At 38.1% G+C, this 16,015-nt stretch overlaps 1 protein-coding gene across 1 annotated transcript in view; it reads left to right on the plus strand.

Moving 5' to 3' along the window:
• Nucleotides 1–16,015, plus strand: part of LOC111155074 (Rap guanine nucleotide exchange factor 2) — a 239,101-nt gene that overhangs the window by 77,403 nt on the left and 145,683 nt on the right. Inside the window, exon 3 of the mRNA XM_022515113.1 lies at nucleotides 4,514–4,570. Coding sequence (XP_022370821.1) covers nucleotides 4,514–4,570 — 57 coding nt within the window. The remainder of the gene's footprint in view (nucleotides 1–4,513; nucleotides 4,571–16,015) is intronic.

Consider the following 16,015-nt stretch of genomic DNA (forward strand, 5'->3'; position numbering starts at 1 on the left):
CTATTAGACCAATATATGGTAAGTTCTACATGTGACTGACATGTGGCTCCAGTCCCCAGACACCCAGGTGACAGCAGCTTGAATCAGCAGTCCATGTCCTTTGCCTCTTCCCTCGTTCATAGAGAAAGCGCCCATCATCCTCCCTCTGAGGGTACCCTTTGTAAATTGCTGTTCAGGTTTTTAATTTCTGCCAGAGCCCAACAAGGACTGCTTTGGATTGTTTGTCTGCTTTCTCAAGGCGGGAGGCCAGGGGGTGAGGTGGGGTGGGTGGTGGTGGTCTGTGCTGACCTACCTCTTACTACATCTGGCAACAGGTAACATGCATAGCCCTTTTCTTTGTTTCCTTCTGCTGTGAGTCCCTTTCCTTCATTCCTGCCTTTCTGATACCTCTTTTTCTGACCTTTTCTGTTTCCCTCAGATCTGTGGCAGCCCGCTCAGCCCATGATACAGGCTACTCCATTAGTGGGTCAAGATGGACATGAGTGCCCCCTACCAATGATTGGGGGCAGACTGTGCTACCATATCTTTAATATCTATGGCAAACAGTTCCTTTTCGAGACCTCTGTGATGTTCATCATAGACAGCTCTCATAGGATGTGCTGGAGCTCTTCCATAGTCTCCCTTCATAAAGGGAGGTCAGCACACCTGCCCCCGTTAGGCCAAGCTAATTTACAGTGCCATACTACCTAGGAGAGTAAAGGGTAATGTAGCCTTCACTGAGGATGCCTTGGGGATGCCACCTTAAAGCAGGGTGTGTTGTAACGAACGCCATCTTGGACATTCCCAACCAAAAGCAAACTGCCTTCCGTGCCCGTGTTCCATATACTGAGCAACCATAGCACCATGGATTCCCTTCATTTCCGTCTGAGTTTATCTTCCAATTCTACCAATTTGGCAGGTATATAGTCTTTCACTGTGGTCTGTGCTGGTGGTTAGGCACGGGCAGTTTCTAGGGTTCCACGCTATGGGCATGGATGCTCTGCTTTCATTTTGGCTAGTAACAAGAGGCTGAGCCAAGAGAATGGGAATTTTTATGGACTCAGTCCCATTAGTCTCTTCCTCAGTAGAACTCTTAGTTGGCTCCCTCAATAGCCATAGGAACTCCTTTGCCAGGGCAGTTTACCACCCTTCAGTTAGGTTATTCTGTGTGCCAGAGTTATTAATTTTAACATCTTGTTTCCTCAAACCAATTATCAAGGTCTCTGCAGTGTCATTTTTGTTAATCGAGAAATCCTCTCTAAAGGCAGTTTCTCCTTACTTTCTTCAAGGCTGTCACACAGATAGGAGGGGTCACCCAACTATGGCAGCTGAACATTGATCCTTTTCTTAGTCACATTTATCTTGGTCAAAATTTCGTTTAGACCCTTCGGTATTTTCAGGGGTATTCCTGTACTCATGTGGTGGGCTTATCCAATCAAGGATAGTGGCTATAGTGCTCCACGTATATGTGGATGGCCAACCTCGGATTTCCCTTGCAAATTTCCCTGTTCCATTTCCCACATGTTGGTGCTCATGTGTCTCTCCTCTCCCCCCCCCCCCCCCCCCCCCCCGCCCCGGCTTCCTGGCTGGCTCACCACTTGTGTAGTCCGTACTCCCAACAGACTCTAAGCCAACGGTGGATGATTGTCCTGTGAGGCCAAAGAAATGACCTGGAGACAGCCAATGAGATAGGTTTATTGGGGGAACTTATTTAGGGAGTCCTGAAGTGTCAGCCTAGACACAAAGCATCTGTTGCAGAGATCTACATGCAGCATGCTTGTATTCTATAGCAACCAGCCTAGCAACTCTCTGAGCCCATCTCCTTCCTGCATGGCCAGTGTTCCAAGGAACTCAAGGCCTGCCATCCAGACACTCTTTGTTACAAAGGAGATGCTTCTGGTCAGTCATCCCCCAGTGTCCTGACCTTGAATGCTGAACATTTTCTTCTATACATTCTGCTTGGTGGGAATATAGAGGGAGGACAGGATCTCTGTAGTCCCAGGATCGTGATCAGCAGGAGCATTTAGGGTGTGTTTGTACAAATAAGCCTTCCAGCACTTAACATACACGTAAGAACGGGTGCTGGGCTGCTCTTATTTTGTAGTCAAAGGAGGTAACATTTGAGTCAGGGCAGCTATGCAGAATTCTCCATAGTGTAGTGATGCCCCAGATACTCTGCCATGGGAATAGGCTTTGTGCATGAAGGCACCAAGGATAAGGAGTTTGGATTTCTTCTGCAGATAGTGGAAATCAAGAGCAGAAGTACAAGATGATCTGACTTAACATTTAGAAAGATTTCTCTAGAAGTCATGTGGAGAATGGACAATAGGTGTACAAACGTAGAAGCTATTGTCTACATTTGTAGACTTGGTCAATTTGAGAGGATATTTTGGAAACAGGTGCTGGCAGAGAGATGGGCTATGAAGAAAAGGGAGGAGTCAAGGGTAATGACTCTCGAGATTTTTGGCCTAAACAATTGGGTACTACTGATTGTAGGAAAGCAAATTCTTGGGAAGGAAATTTAAGATCTGTTTTGGACATTTTGAACATAAAACCACTGTTACACAGCCAATGGCTACGTTGAGTAGGCCTTTAGATGAGTTTATATCATGGTGAGAGACTAGGTGTGGGGCACTGTTTGGAAAGTCATCCCTTTATAAGTTAAATTTAAAATCACAAACTGGATGAGATTACATGGTGCAGAGAAGAGGTTGACAGGAACTGATAACATTTAGAAGATAGGTAGAGGAATGGAATGGGGGAGAATCCAAAGGAGACAGAAAAAATGACTAAGAAGTTAAGAGGAAAACCAGAAGACTCAAGACAGGAAGCATTGAGAAGATGATGATGTAAGGAAAAAGGGAGTCAGCAAATACTGCTGAGAAGTGGAATTAAGATAAGGGCAGAAAGGATTTAGATAACATAGAGGATGCTAATAACGTTTAGAGCCTTTCTTTGGAGTTTCAGGGAGCAAATGATGGAGAAGTGCTAAGAGGGTGAGGAAATGGAGAGAGAATAATATATATGCAGTCAATGGAGTACCTGTCACAGGAAAAGCAAAATGTGAATAATAGTTGGATGAAGATGTGTGGTCAAAAGAGATGTCCCCCTGCCCCACACAACAGTTGATGCTAAGATGTGTTTATTTAGTAAAGGAAGTGACTTAGGAGAGAGGTAGAAATAGATGGTGATGTGGGGAAGGAGGTAAACCTGAAGGAATGCGGGGTCTCCTGTAGAAGGAATGAGATTCAGTGAAGAGGTTGGGGCAAGGATCCTTCGTTCATTCTAATGGGAAACAAGGCAGAGATGCTATGTAATTTAAGACCAAGTATTTTTAGACCATTAATTGTGACTCTTATCTTTTCCTTTTTTTAAAATTTAAACTTTATTTTTTCAAATTTCCAAGATTCATTGTTTATTCATCATACCCAGTGCTCCATGCAATATGTACCCTCCTTAATACCCAACACCAGGCTCACCCAACAACTCTTACCTTTTCTTATGAATTGGTGTGATTCAGTCTCTGTGTTAATGATGTGTATTCAAGGTTTGATGCTGCCTCTTGGAGTTAGTGACATTCAGTTGGAATGTTTCACATAAGAGATTGAGAGGACCTCTGAAATAGGGTGGTAATAGGAAGAACAAGGAAAAAGAATATCTAAGAGAGTTGTCGTTTTCAAGTGAAAAACCAAGAGTGTGATGTTAGTTGGATTTAGCAAACAGGAAGAATGGATGTGGGTTGATCAGTTTCACAAATTGGAAGACCGCTAACCCCGTGACCAAAATGGAGGTGCTGTTGAAATAATTACTTCTATAGCCAATTTTTTTATTTGCTAGTTCCTTCAAAAGAAGGAATAGTTATTTTCTCTTTCGCATTTCTGTGTTTTATGGAAATTTTACTTGGGCTTAATATAATAGGATGCTTCTTGAAGATGCTGTTCTTGAGGTAATTTTGATTATTTAAACATTTATGCATGTTTTCCATAATTTCCATAATTTTTTCCTCAGGGATGAATCAGCCAAAATAACAAATCTTTAAGTTGTAAAACCTCCATTTAGTCATTAGTCATAAATATACTGAGTTAATAAAAGCCTACTTTTTTCTGAAATTACCTACTGGTAAGTAACATTAACATGAATGACGTTACCATTTTTTAAATTAATAGGTTCTCCCTCCTAATTTTTAGGTTCTTTTCTCATTTTCTGCTTACTTTGGAGAACATTAATTTGTCCGCATGTTATTTACAAAGTGTAAAACACATACTGTTTTGTTCCTTATAAAATAAACATGGCAGAATTGACATCTAACAAAATGGTTTTTTTCTAGCATCTCTATACCAGATTTTATTTTATTATATTTTGTTAATATGGGTACCAAAAATATTTATATTGAGGCTAATAAATGATTGTGGCAATCCATAGAAAGTAATCTTAACTTTCTAGGCTACATGGCTCTTTCATCTTTTTAACCTAATAGAATGTTTTCTCATGGCATATGTTGAACTCATGTCTCTGTTTTATTTTGTTTTTACAGGTTAATGTGTGAGACTGTGAGATATGAAAGACATGAAGCAAATGAAGTTTTATACTAGTAGGTGTTTTCTTTCTCTTTGTACAGTGTATACTGCAATAACTAAATAATTTCTTAAAGTTTCACAAAAATATTAGTAACAGCTAGGTCAGTATTACCTTAATATTGCATTAACTTATTTTTTGTAATTTAGAAATGTAGAACATTTCAACTATTACCTGCCATAAAGTAAAAATTTACCATCCTTTGCTGCTAAGTTCCATCTATAGCTATATATCTCTCACTTGTGGTTCAGAGATATTATTTAATATTATGGATATTTTGACATTTTTATCATTGTGAAATAAGAAACAGTGTGGTCTTTCCAACAGAACAAAATACATGTTCCCATAACCACATCAAGTGAGGTTTAATGATAGCATAAATGTCATATTTTAGTTTGTAACCTTTTCAGAAATAGGAAAATAAGCTGCCCACATCTCTTTCGGCTTATTTTGTTCTATAAATAATACTGATATTTCTTTCAAGATGTGTAACATATTCCTTGAAAAAATTACAATAATTTTCTTAAGAATGTGATAAACATATAGCAGGTAAATATATTAAGGACATATAAGCTGGTTTACTGCACATATTATTTAATGTTTGCCATGATTGGCTGTTGTTCTGTTGACTTTCCATTTTTCAAAGCACTATTAAATAAATAATTACTACTTTCCATGCATATTATAGGGAATATTTATTGGAATAAATGAAATACAGCTTCTCCCCCTTAGGGAGGCTGTAATTACAATCTCTTGAAGGAGGTAGAAATAGAATAAAAGGAAAACAACAACAACAACAACAACAAATAACCAACCAGAGGAACTGAGAAAACGGATAGGTATCAAGGGCTGAAGAAGTGCAAGGGAAGCCCTGAAGGGAATGGGGAGGGTCTTAGAGAAGTGGCCCTTTGAACTAGGTCTCAAAAGTGTATCTGGTGGTCTAGAGAGACTTTCTTGGCAGAGGGAAGAGTAAATATGAGGACACAGAGAGGGGATGGGCCTGGCCTGATGTTCTGAATGCTGTGGCAAGTTTAGGGCCACTGACATGTGGGTGGGCATCAAGATAACAAATTGAGAGAAGTGTCAGGCCACAGTCATATTTGCTTGTGAATGTGTTGTTAAAAATCACCAGTTGTGATTCTTTAGGCAATTGGAAATGAGTTTTTTCCCTTCTAAATAAGATTTTATTATGGAAAATTGTAAATGTTCTCAATATTAAAGACAGCAGTATAATGGACCCCCATGTATGTATCATCCAACATTGTTAACTGATGGCCAATTATGTTTCATCTCTTACTCCTCCTCTCCCACCTCCAGCTAGATTATTTATAAGTAAATCCTGACGTAACAAATCATCCATATCAATTTTGGTATGTATCTTTATCTTTAAAAGATAAAGACTTAAACAAAAAAACCTAACCACAATACTATCATCAAACCTAAAAAAAAAAAAAATTCTTTAATATTATGATAACATTCAAAATCTCTTTGTCTCAAAAAATCTTTCTTTTTTTTTTTTTTACAGTTTATTTATTGGTTGGTGTTTTTCTTAAATCTGTTTTAATCTGTAGCCATGTGGCCAGTTTTCAAGCAGCAAAATGATGTGACCAAATGCCTCCCCATCCTTCCCCTCAAAGATGATAGGTGTGTCTCTCTGAAAATACAGAGGTGGATTAGATTGAGTGGCTGGGCAGGGAGATTAGTGAGGAGACAATTGAAGTAATCTGAGGGAGTAAAGCTTGGACTGAGGCTAACTGAAGGAATGGGGGGAGTCAGGGGTGGGTGATCTGATCTGATCTGATCTAGGATGATTCTTAGGTTGTGATGTAGGAAACTATGACATCTAGAGGCTGTTTAACAGGCATTTGTAAATATCTAATCTAGAGATTAAAAGAATGTATATCAAATATAGAAGAATAGTAAGTAACCGGGATGTATTTGTTAATGGGAAAACAAACAAGAGGCAAATGCCTTTAACGTATTTTATTCTTGAAGACATTAAGATATAAATATTTTAGAATATTTATTTCTTTTAGGAGCAATTAGAAGCTATCAGTGGAATGGGATGTACAAATGTCAGGGTTGGAAATCTCTGAGGAATATTATTAACATTTATTGAAGCAGTCTAGCGGCAGTAAGTGTCAACTCTCTATTCCTTTGTTGTCACGCCCCTCCCTTTAAAACATGGTTTTGGTAGTATTGATGATGAGGTCATAGCAGACATTGAACAAGGACGTCCTATCTCCCACATGGTCTAATAAGTGCTTTACATGCATTAACTTACTTCTTATAGTTTGCCTTTTGGGGTAGATGTTGTCATCATCCTAGTTTTACACATGAAGGAGCTCAGGCTTTTAGGGGCTAAGGAACTTGGAACTTGCCAAGGTCTCATTGTTGAAAGTGGAATCTGGATTTGAGCCTAAAACTGTGATTCTGTCACCTTAGCTGTTACCACTCACCAGCTTTTACTGGCCATTTTCATGCCATGGTAAGGAATGGCACCCTGAGAAATGCTATTGCTTGTGTGTGAGTCAGTATGAGCACATCATCCCTCCCTGTTGCCGGGTTTCCCGGGGTGATGAAACCCACCATCCATTCTGCCTCTATTATCTTGAGTCCTTAGCAGTGATTACTTATTATTCACTTAAATTGAAGGTAATTTACAGTGTCTTTAAATATACCTGAGTTGGTTTTTTATTTTTTTTTTTTAAAGTCAGTTTAGACAGTGAATGTGAGTTATGCTGATAATGCAAAGCCATGTTTTAGATAATCCTAAATAGATTGCATTTAGGCTAGAATTTGTATATAAAGTTGATTGTAGCAGTTGCTCATATTTGACTAGTTAGAATAAGGTGACAGCATTAGTAACAATGAAAAGTCTGTGCATATCATGATTTCCTAAGACCAAAAATTCAGAGACTAATTGTAGATCACTTAATCAGATCCTTAGTAGTTGGCCAATCTTATGATGAGCGTAATTAGAACGTTTTCTGCTGTGATCCTTGAATAGACATGTTTCTGCTGTTACCAATTCATGTAAATGCAGTTTGGAAAATTAAAGAACATTTGTATTTGTGGTGCATATAAGTCTATGATAACTTAATACTATCCCTCTTTGGGGGACCTGTTGTTATTAACCATGAGGGAAATGACTTGTCTGTTCTTGTTCTCCCTCAAGCTTTAAGAATGTAGTGTAGCCAGAATATCAAAGACTTTGAGACTTTAGTTTTATGACCCAGTGATGAGTATTTTCTTTTTCTTATTCTGTTTGTGTGCTGGTAACTTCTAAGTCTATGGTTTTAATAATTTCACCAGGTAAATATGGTATTCTTTTGATCCAACTCTGTACCTCTTTTTTCTCATCTATAAAATGGGAACAATAATAATAGTACCTACTCTGTAGTGTTGGTGTGAGAACAATATCAGTACTGTGTGTAAAGTATGTAGAGCATTGCATATACAGTAAGTGCATAAAAATTTTAGCTGCTTCTCAGGGAGTCTGCTGAGATTCTCTCCCTCTGTCCCTCTCCTCACCTACTCCCCTCCCCCTAAAATAAAAAAAGAAATCTTCAAAAAAAAGTTAGCTGCTACTGTCATTATCCTCATTGTGTTTTGATAATTTACATTTTGGTCTCCCAATTTTTTAGTTGCTTTAGACTTTCATTAGGAAAGCATTATGGTAGTAATGTCTAACTTCCATGGTGTTATTGTTTTAGCATAAACCAACAGGATGACAGAAATGCGCTTTAAATTGTATCGAGATTAGGGGGAGAATTGTGGTTCTGATGAAATTGAACTTCAAAAATTTAGAACTGACCATTTACATTCTAGTATTTTTCTGTACTAGAAAGATCAAATTAGTTGAACTTTATACAGTGGATGAGAATATCAGGTGATTTCTGCCTTCCTTTCATTTGTTATCTGCTATATTTTATCTGTATTTTGCTCACTTGGGAAATAGAGTTGGATAATATAAATTCCTAAGCTGATGGACTTTAATTTAGAGATATTTTACTTAAAGAATTTAATTCCAGAAATGAGATAAACAGTGTGTCCTTTCGGCGTTAGTTTTTCTTTAGTGGCCGACCATCCTTGTTTTAATTTATAGATACATTTAAAGTGCTAAAAGCCTTTGGATCAGAAATTCGACCATTACAGCTTTTCATAAGTGTACACACACATCACATATCCATAGTATAAATATGTGTAACTCTATCTCTGTGCTCATTTTCCACATATATGTCTGCCTGAATCCTTTAGTTTCCAAAAGAGTTTCCATAGAATTTTGTGAGGGAGTTTCTTTCCTTATTGCAGGAGAGGAAATTGTTCCAAAAAGGAAAAGAAAAGAAAAAAAGCTTCATTGAGGCCTATTGAGTCTCTTCAAGTATTTTGATTTAAATCTGTAAATGTGCAATTTAGAACCTCAAGCCTCAGCTCAGCCCTTATTGCTTGTAGCAGTCTTTTCATTTGTTGACTTGGTTTCCTGTTTTTACAGTAGCTATCCTGAATTGTTACTTCTCTATTAGGCCACCAAGCCCTCTCACTCCTCCTCAAGGGAGTTTGCTTCAGGCTTCACTTTCTGTTCTCAAATGCCCAATTTGTCTGGCTGCCGATGCCTCCTGTCTCTCCCATCCCTCCAGGGGAAAGAAGGGTCCATTTCCCTGCCTAGGGTGGTTATTCCTCTTTTCTCCTGTGCTGCTGACCTCTCCTCCCACCCCCATCCCTACAAACTCTAAATGTCTCAGTCTTTGCTATCCATAACAATGTTCTTCTTTGACTCTTTGGCACATATCCAATTACTGTGCTGCTTTTTCCTTCCTGATGGAGCCAAGCATTTATTTTATTTTACATTGCGCATCGATTAGCTAGGTTGCTTTAGCTCCCCACTTCAAAAAACAAACCAACCCTAAAAAACCCCCCAATATTTCAAATCTCCTTTCTTTCCTAGCAACATATACTCACAATTTTTAAGTATCTTTCTTGTCCATGTTTCCATAATTTCGCTATACTTGTATGTGTGTATGAAGAAAATGGTGAAACCCAAGATTTTCATTTATACAAAGGAATGATATTTTTAAAGAATTAGCCTGTGCATAGAATTGTAGTACAAGGATGTTTGGCCACCAAGCTTGGCATGTTGTGAGGTACTCATGTGCCCTATGTAAGTATGAGAATTCAAATACACACACCCCTGTGTGTGTGTATGTATGCACACCAACATATGGACTTACTTAGAAAGATTGTTTTATGTACATATGGTAATACTTGAGGGCTTCTTAGTAATATTGGTATTTTAATATTTACTAGTAGTCTTTCAATAAAAATGTTTTGTTTTTGTGGTGAATAGAAGAGTAAATAACTTTCAAAACTGTATTTAATTTTAAACTCTGTCAGGGCAAGGACTGTGGTTTACATTTGCCATGCCTAGTACAGAAATTTGCATTAATCCGTTTTTTTTTTTTTTTAATTTATTTCAAAGGAAGATACTCCTTTTCTTGATCAGCCGATAAAGACCTTCCTTATGGTCTCATTTTGTAATAAAAGAGCTAACTGCATATTTGATGTGAGATTCTTTGTGTCAATTTTCTCTGAAACTCCTTGGTGCATAAAGACCTCTGAACTCTCAAAAAAAGCTTTTTGAGAAAATATACAGTTGGTAAATAAGGCTTCCTGCTTTCTGATAAGTACGGGTTAGTAGTGCTGTAAATCGTTAGGCAGTATTATTGCACTTACTCCAGGACCTTGTTTAGTGGGTTGGGCAGATCTGGCTTTGGATTTACTGCATTTCAGGATTTCTACAATTCTCTTTAATTTCTGAGCACCAGTTTTCTCTAGTCAAGGAACAGGTTTGTTGTGGGGGAAAAACCACCACCAACAACAACAAAAACAACTGCAGTGTGTAATTTTAAAAGACACAGCTTTATAAATTAATTTCATGACCCATCGGTAATTTTCAAAACCATTAATTTTTCAGATTTGGCGGTCTTTTAAATTTGATAAATTGTTTCTAGAGCCCTCCAAAATACCCCTCCACCCTTAATGTAGCTGAATGACCAATATATTGTAATAAATATGTAATCTGCATTGAATTTTTTTCTTTCATTAAAAAAAAAAGTGTTTTGAGTAACTTCAAGGCTCCCAAGGCATCACTCTTTCATTTCATTTTTTAAATGAATTTTATGTTTAAGAATGACTCCATTTATGAGCCTATAGGATTTATGGCTTTAGTAGTTCTTCAAAGTTTATAGTGTTCATTTTGCTGGTTAAGTAAATTATAATTAAAAAAAAATGGATGCCTACTATATTTCTTATATTTTCAAAATACATTTTTTTCAAAATAAAGCTGAAATAGCTTAATATTTTCATCAGTTTTCAGAGTTCTTCTGATTCTGTTTACTTTTTCATGGTTCTAAGCTTCTGTAATTGAGCGCTTTGAGTGGAGAATAAGGATTTTCTGAAAAACTTAATGTTATAAGGTGCTTTTTTTCCTTCAAGGTTTTTATTTATAAAAGTGAAGTAACTTCCTTATAATTTAGAACTCTTAGGAAATAGAATACAAAGTTGCCCTCTATTTTTTAAATGTTTTTGTAAGTATGGGATTTTATGTATTTATATATTATTAAATATTATGAAGTATGATTTTATGATAAAATATTGCTTCTCTATAAGTTAGGAATATGAGTGCCAGGCAGTTTTAACTCTTTGTAGAGCTCTAAAATATATGTTATATTCTGTGCCTTAATAAAAATGGTGTGGGTTCATTTTTCTTTTGACCCAATATTGTTAAGGCCACTTACAGTGCTATGTTGCATTAATTTATTTGGTGAGCTTACTTTGTGTCATTGGCCGTACAAAATAAATAATACATATTTTGTCTTTCAGCTTATAGCTTACAGTCCCATCAGAGGAGCAAAAACCAAAAACAATTTATGATTCAACTTTTTGATAAATCCAGTAACAAAAGTGATGTAATGTATTTGAAAAAGATTAAAATTATTGTGTATCTGAAAAGCCATCTGTATATTGGAAGGTGGCCATTGTTTGAATTTCTTTTTTTAAGCCAAGGAACACTTTGTTCAAGGGAAATCCTATTTAGCTCAATAGCAGTAGCTATTATGGTTAGAGGAGGGTTAGACTGTCCCAAGGGGCTCGCAAATGCATATTGAAAACCTCTGAGGTGAACTGACTGCCTGACCCCTGTAAAAGAACAGAGAATAATTTGCTGTAAATAAGTAAAGTCATTTTCATGTTGGTTTTTGGCGTAATCCTGTATTTTGAGAGTACAAGTCTAAGCCCATCAAAGAGTATAATGACAGCATAGGTAAGCAGCAATGAGGGCCTGAACTTCAGCAGACGGCTTCAATTGAAAGGCTTGGGGGTTGGGAGGCGCAAAAAGAATGTGACGATAGGTTGGGGAGAAGGAGAAACAAGTAGGAAGATTTTCTGTTTTCTGGTTTTATCCTCTGGTTGGATGCTGCTGCTCAGTGGATACAGGAGAAGAAACAGGTGTTTTTCTAATTTGGGGCACTTGGTGGCTGGCCCTCTGAGATTCCTTGTTAGTTGTTTCTACTTGGTTATTGGAACTTTTGTTAGTCTTCATTTTTTACCCCCCTCTCTGATGTTTTACTGCAGATGTGGAGCCAATCGCCCACATAAAGGTGGTAAGAATCCTGTCTCTGCATCTCTCGGATGCCAGCAGCTTTGATGTTTGATTGTGGTATAACATCCTTTCTAAAATATCCAAAAAATTGATGTTTGGTGGTGTTTGAGGTCTTGGTTGTACCTAGCCTCTCTGTGATTGCCATGTACCACCTCTTCCCTGAATGGTCTTCCTAACCACTGTTTGTACATACTTCACTGATGCTTGCCTGAATGGGTGGCCATCCTTATTCCCCATGATTTTCATGTTTTGTTAATGCTGCCAGTAGAAAGCGCCGTGGAGGTTCTTCTACACTCCCCTGCATCACTTCTGACTTGTGCCAGTGTCGTATTGCACTCGATCTGCTATAATGGGGGGTGCACTTTTTGTAGCGCTCATGCCCTCCTCATACCTAATTTTGTAGGTCATCTGGGAAAGCACTACTTTCTGGTCCCAAATCATTTGGGTTTTGCAAGGGTACCATTCTTACCAGTATTTAAGTTTCTATTTGTCACCACCACCCCTCCCCCCTTAGATGTCTGTTTTGAACTGAATATTAAACCAGACAAGTGTCTTTGCACACAGCTGCCTGCCCCCTCCTGCCACTCTTGTTTTATTACAAGTCTTTCTCCTCTGTTTTCCTTGCCTTCATTGCCATAAGCAGCCCTTTTGGGTGATTGGGCTCCACAAAACACCATTAAATTTTCATATTGTATTAACAACTGAATAAAGTAGTCTTTTCATGTTATTTTTTGGCTCTCTAATAGCCATCTTTGCTGAGTTAGTTTTCTTTGATGCTGATAATGGTTCTTTCAACCCCCTTGTCAACTTTGATTTGATCACTTGTATTAGCTTCCTGCTTTATTAAATATGGGATGTGGAGCCGCACACACAGCTCTTTCACGTGGAGACGTCGCCACCGTGTGGACCTACAGGATATTGCTAAGGAAGTTCTTTCAGCCTGGCTTCATTCCCTCTGGTTACTAGTAAATTAAAACTTACATCTTTGACTTTCACTTTATTTTTTGCGGGGGTTGGGTGGGGTGGGGCATGAGTACAGGGGGAAAGAGAGGGACAAGCCAACTCCGTGCTGAACTCAAAGCCCACTCCCTGCTCATCCAGATTTCACGACCTTATGATCCTGACCTGAGAGGAAACCAAGAGTCTGACGTTTAACCGACTGAGCCACCCAGGTGCCCCTGACTTTCACTTTAATACTACATCTGAGCTATTGTGTCTATTAAATTATTAATTAATTCATCAAGAATATAGCTGAGTGCCAATCAGGCATTGTATAGTGTATGTATTGGGGGTACTGGTGAGTCAGAGGAGTTTAAAAACTAATGGGGGAAGACTCCTAAAATAAATATTCTGATATTGGCAACTGCTTAATATGGGCATGTACAAAATGCTCTGGGAACTCCGGAGGAGAGTGACTCACTTTATTTCAAAGCTACTAAAACACTTCTCAGAGGAAGTGGTGATTAACCTGGAATTCAAAGGATGAGTAATGAGTTTACTAGATAAGAGGTAGTTTAGAAGCTGGAACAGCACATTTGTTCCAGGCCCTGAGGAATTGGTGGGAAAAAAGTGTAGTATGGCTGAACTGGGTGAAGTTTGCTGTATAGGATATTCGGGATTAGGAGCAGAAAGTACAGTTGTAGGTTGGACCTTTTGGAAAGGGTCATGATAGAAGAAAAGAGACGAAGAGAACTCGTATTTTTTGTGTACTTAATATACAAGGCACTGCACAGATACTGTTTTGTTATATCTGTGAAAAAGGTATCGACATCTTCATTTTACAGTGGAGGAACTAGAGTCTTAGAATTTAACTTCACAGGATCATATGGCTAGTGGGGAAAAAACAGATGTTCCCAAGGCTTTGCACTTTGCAGAGCAATATATTGCTTCCCTCACATGCTATGATAAGGGGTTTGGACTGTCTGTTGTTAGGGAACGGTGGGTTATGAGCAGAAGCCTGCCATGGTCTGTTCTACCTGAACAAATAGTAACTGAAATGGTGCCCAGTTTCCACCTGGTACAGCACACAGTTCCTGTCTAAAAGGAGGTTCAATGTAGTTGGAGGAGGATACCTAGATACCTCAGGACTAAGAATTCAATAGAGAAAAGTATAAAGTAGAATGAAATTGGATAAGATAAGTATTTTAGAATTTGGAAAATGATGAGTGAGAATGTTTTAATTAAGAAATAGGATGTGAGCCATTTCTTTCAGGTACAGTGTGATTAAGAAGGTAGAGAAAGGCAAACATCTCGGACAGATTGGCAGAGGTGGGAAGGAAAGACAGAAAAGCAGCCAGTCAGCAGTGGTGGGTTTGTGTTGAGGAGTAGAAGGCAGTAAGGTGGGGGAAAGAATGGCACCAGATTTCATGCTTACTTCTTCTCCATTATGCCAAGTCTGTACTTGCCATTTTGGTTTAGCCTTGGTTCTTAAAGGGCATCATTCCTTTTTTAATACTCCAGAGTCCTTCTATCTAATTATATTGGGAATGAATTGATTATTTTGTAATGGTCTGTTTTTATCTTATAGTTTTTGTTTTGTTTTGTTTGGGTTTATTCATTTTCTTGCCATTGGTGAGATTTAAAAAAAAGGCTCTCAGAGTATCTTGTCATACATCTAGGCTTTTGTGGCTTTCGTTTTATAGATTGCAGAATGCGCTGTATTGGCATCAAATCAGCTGTCTGTTATAGTTCTTAGTTCAGCCTAAAACATTATAGGTTTTTTCTACATGTCCAGTTTGGCTAATCAGAAAAACTTGTAACGTACTACTTTGCTGTATGTCCCTCTTTAATCTTGAGGTTTCTCTCTTCTCCCCATTGCTGGTGATGTTAAGACTTAGGTTATTTGGAGATGCTCGATCAGGTTTATTCTAAGATTCAGCCTTTCCCCTTAGCTCATAATTTTAGCCCTTAGCTCATATTTTTAAAGCATAAAACAATTACTTGAGGAAAAAATTAAAATAACACTGGTGAATACAACACCTGCAGCATATTTACGTAGATAGTGGTAAGAGTTGTACTTTTTTTCCTTGCCGTTTGTTGTTGTTGGGGCTTAATACTGAGACAGTTTTTCTAAAGGTTTTTCAAAGTTGACAATCTCCATACATAAGAATCTCCTGGGATATTTGTTTAAAAGGCACTGTGATTTATCTCCCACCTAACAATCACAGCCTGTGGTTTGGGTGGAATAAGTAGAGCCTGGGAGCATGTATTCTTACTTCATGTCCCAGGTGATTCATATGCATATTAAAACTTGAGAACCTCTGGACAAAATAAATCCCAGCGTTAGTCCCGCATAACTGTTATCGTTGTAGTCAGTCTTCTGTTAGCCAACTTCATTGCCAGTGTGTCTGTAAGCGAGGTCATGGATTCAGTTTGCTTATCCTTTAGGTGTAGAAAAGTTTAATGCTGTTGCTACTAACTTCTTCATTTTTTCTTTTGAAAAAACATCATCACCTTGTATGTGTAAAATGCTATAAAACTTCTCGGGTAACGACAGCTGCACTGTGGGAAAGGAGTATTTGCACACTTAGAAGGGAAGCAGGATACATCCCATCCTGAAACATTGCCTGCCTGAGGCATAATTGTAGATGATTTCTAACAAAGTCAGGAGAATTTTCTGGATGATTAAGACTATGTAAAACAGATTTTATGGTGGCATCTCACAGCAAGGAATTTTTGGAACACAAACCAACATGAGTTCTGGGGGGTGGGTGGGGGATGGGTGGGAAGAGAAGATGGGAGGGATTTTCTAGCTTACAGCTATTTCCAGAACATGTTAAAATAAAACTCACTGTTTTTGTT

This window comes from Enhydra lutris, unplaced genomic scaffold (genome assembly GCF_002288905.1).
Source record: "Enhydra lutris kenyoni isolate GAN:26980312 unplaced genomic scaffold, ASM228890v2 scaffoldscaffold3, whole genome shotgun sequence".
Taxonomy (NCBI): Eukaryota; Metazoa; Chordata; class Mammalia; order Carnivora; family Mustelidae; genus Enhydra; species Enhydra lutris.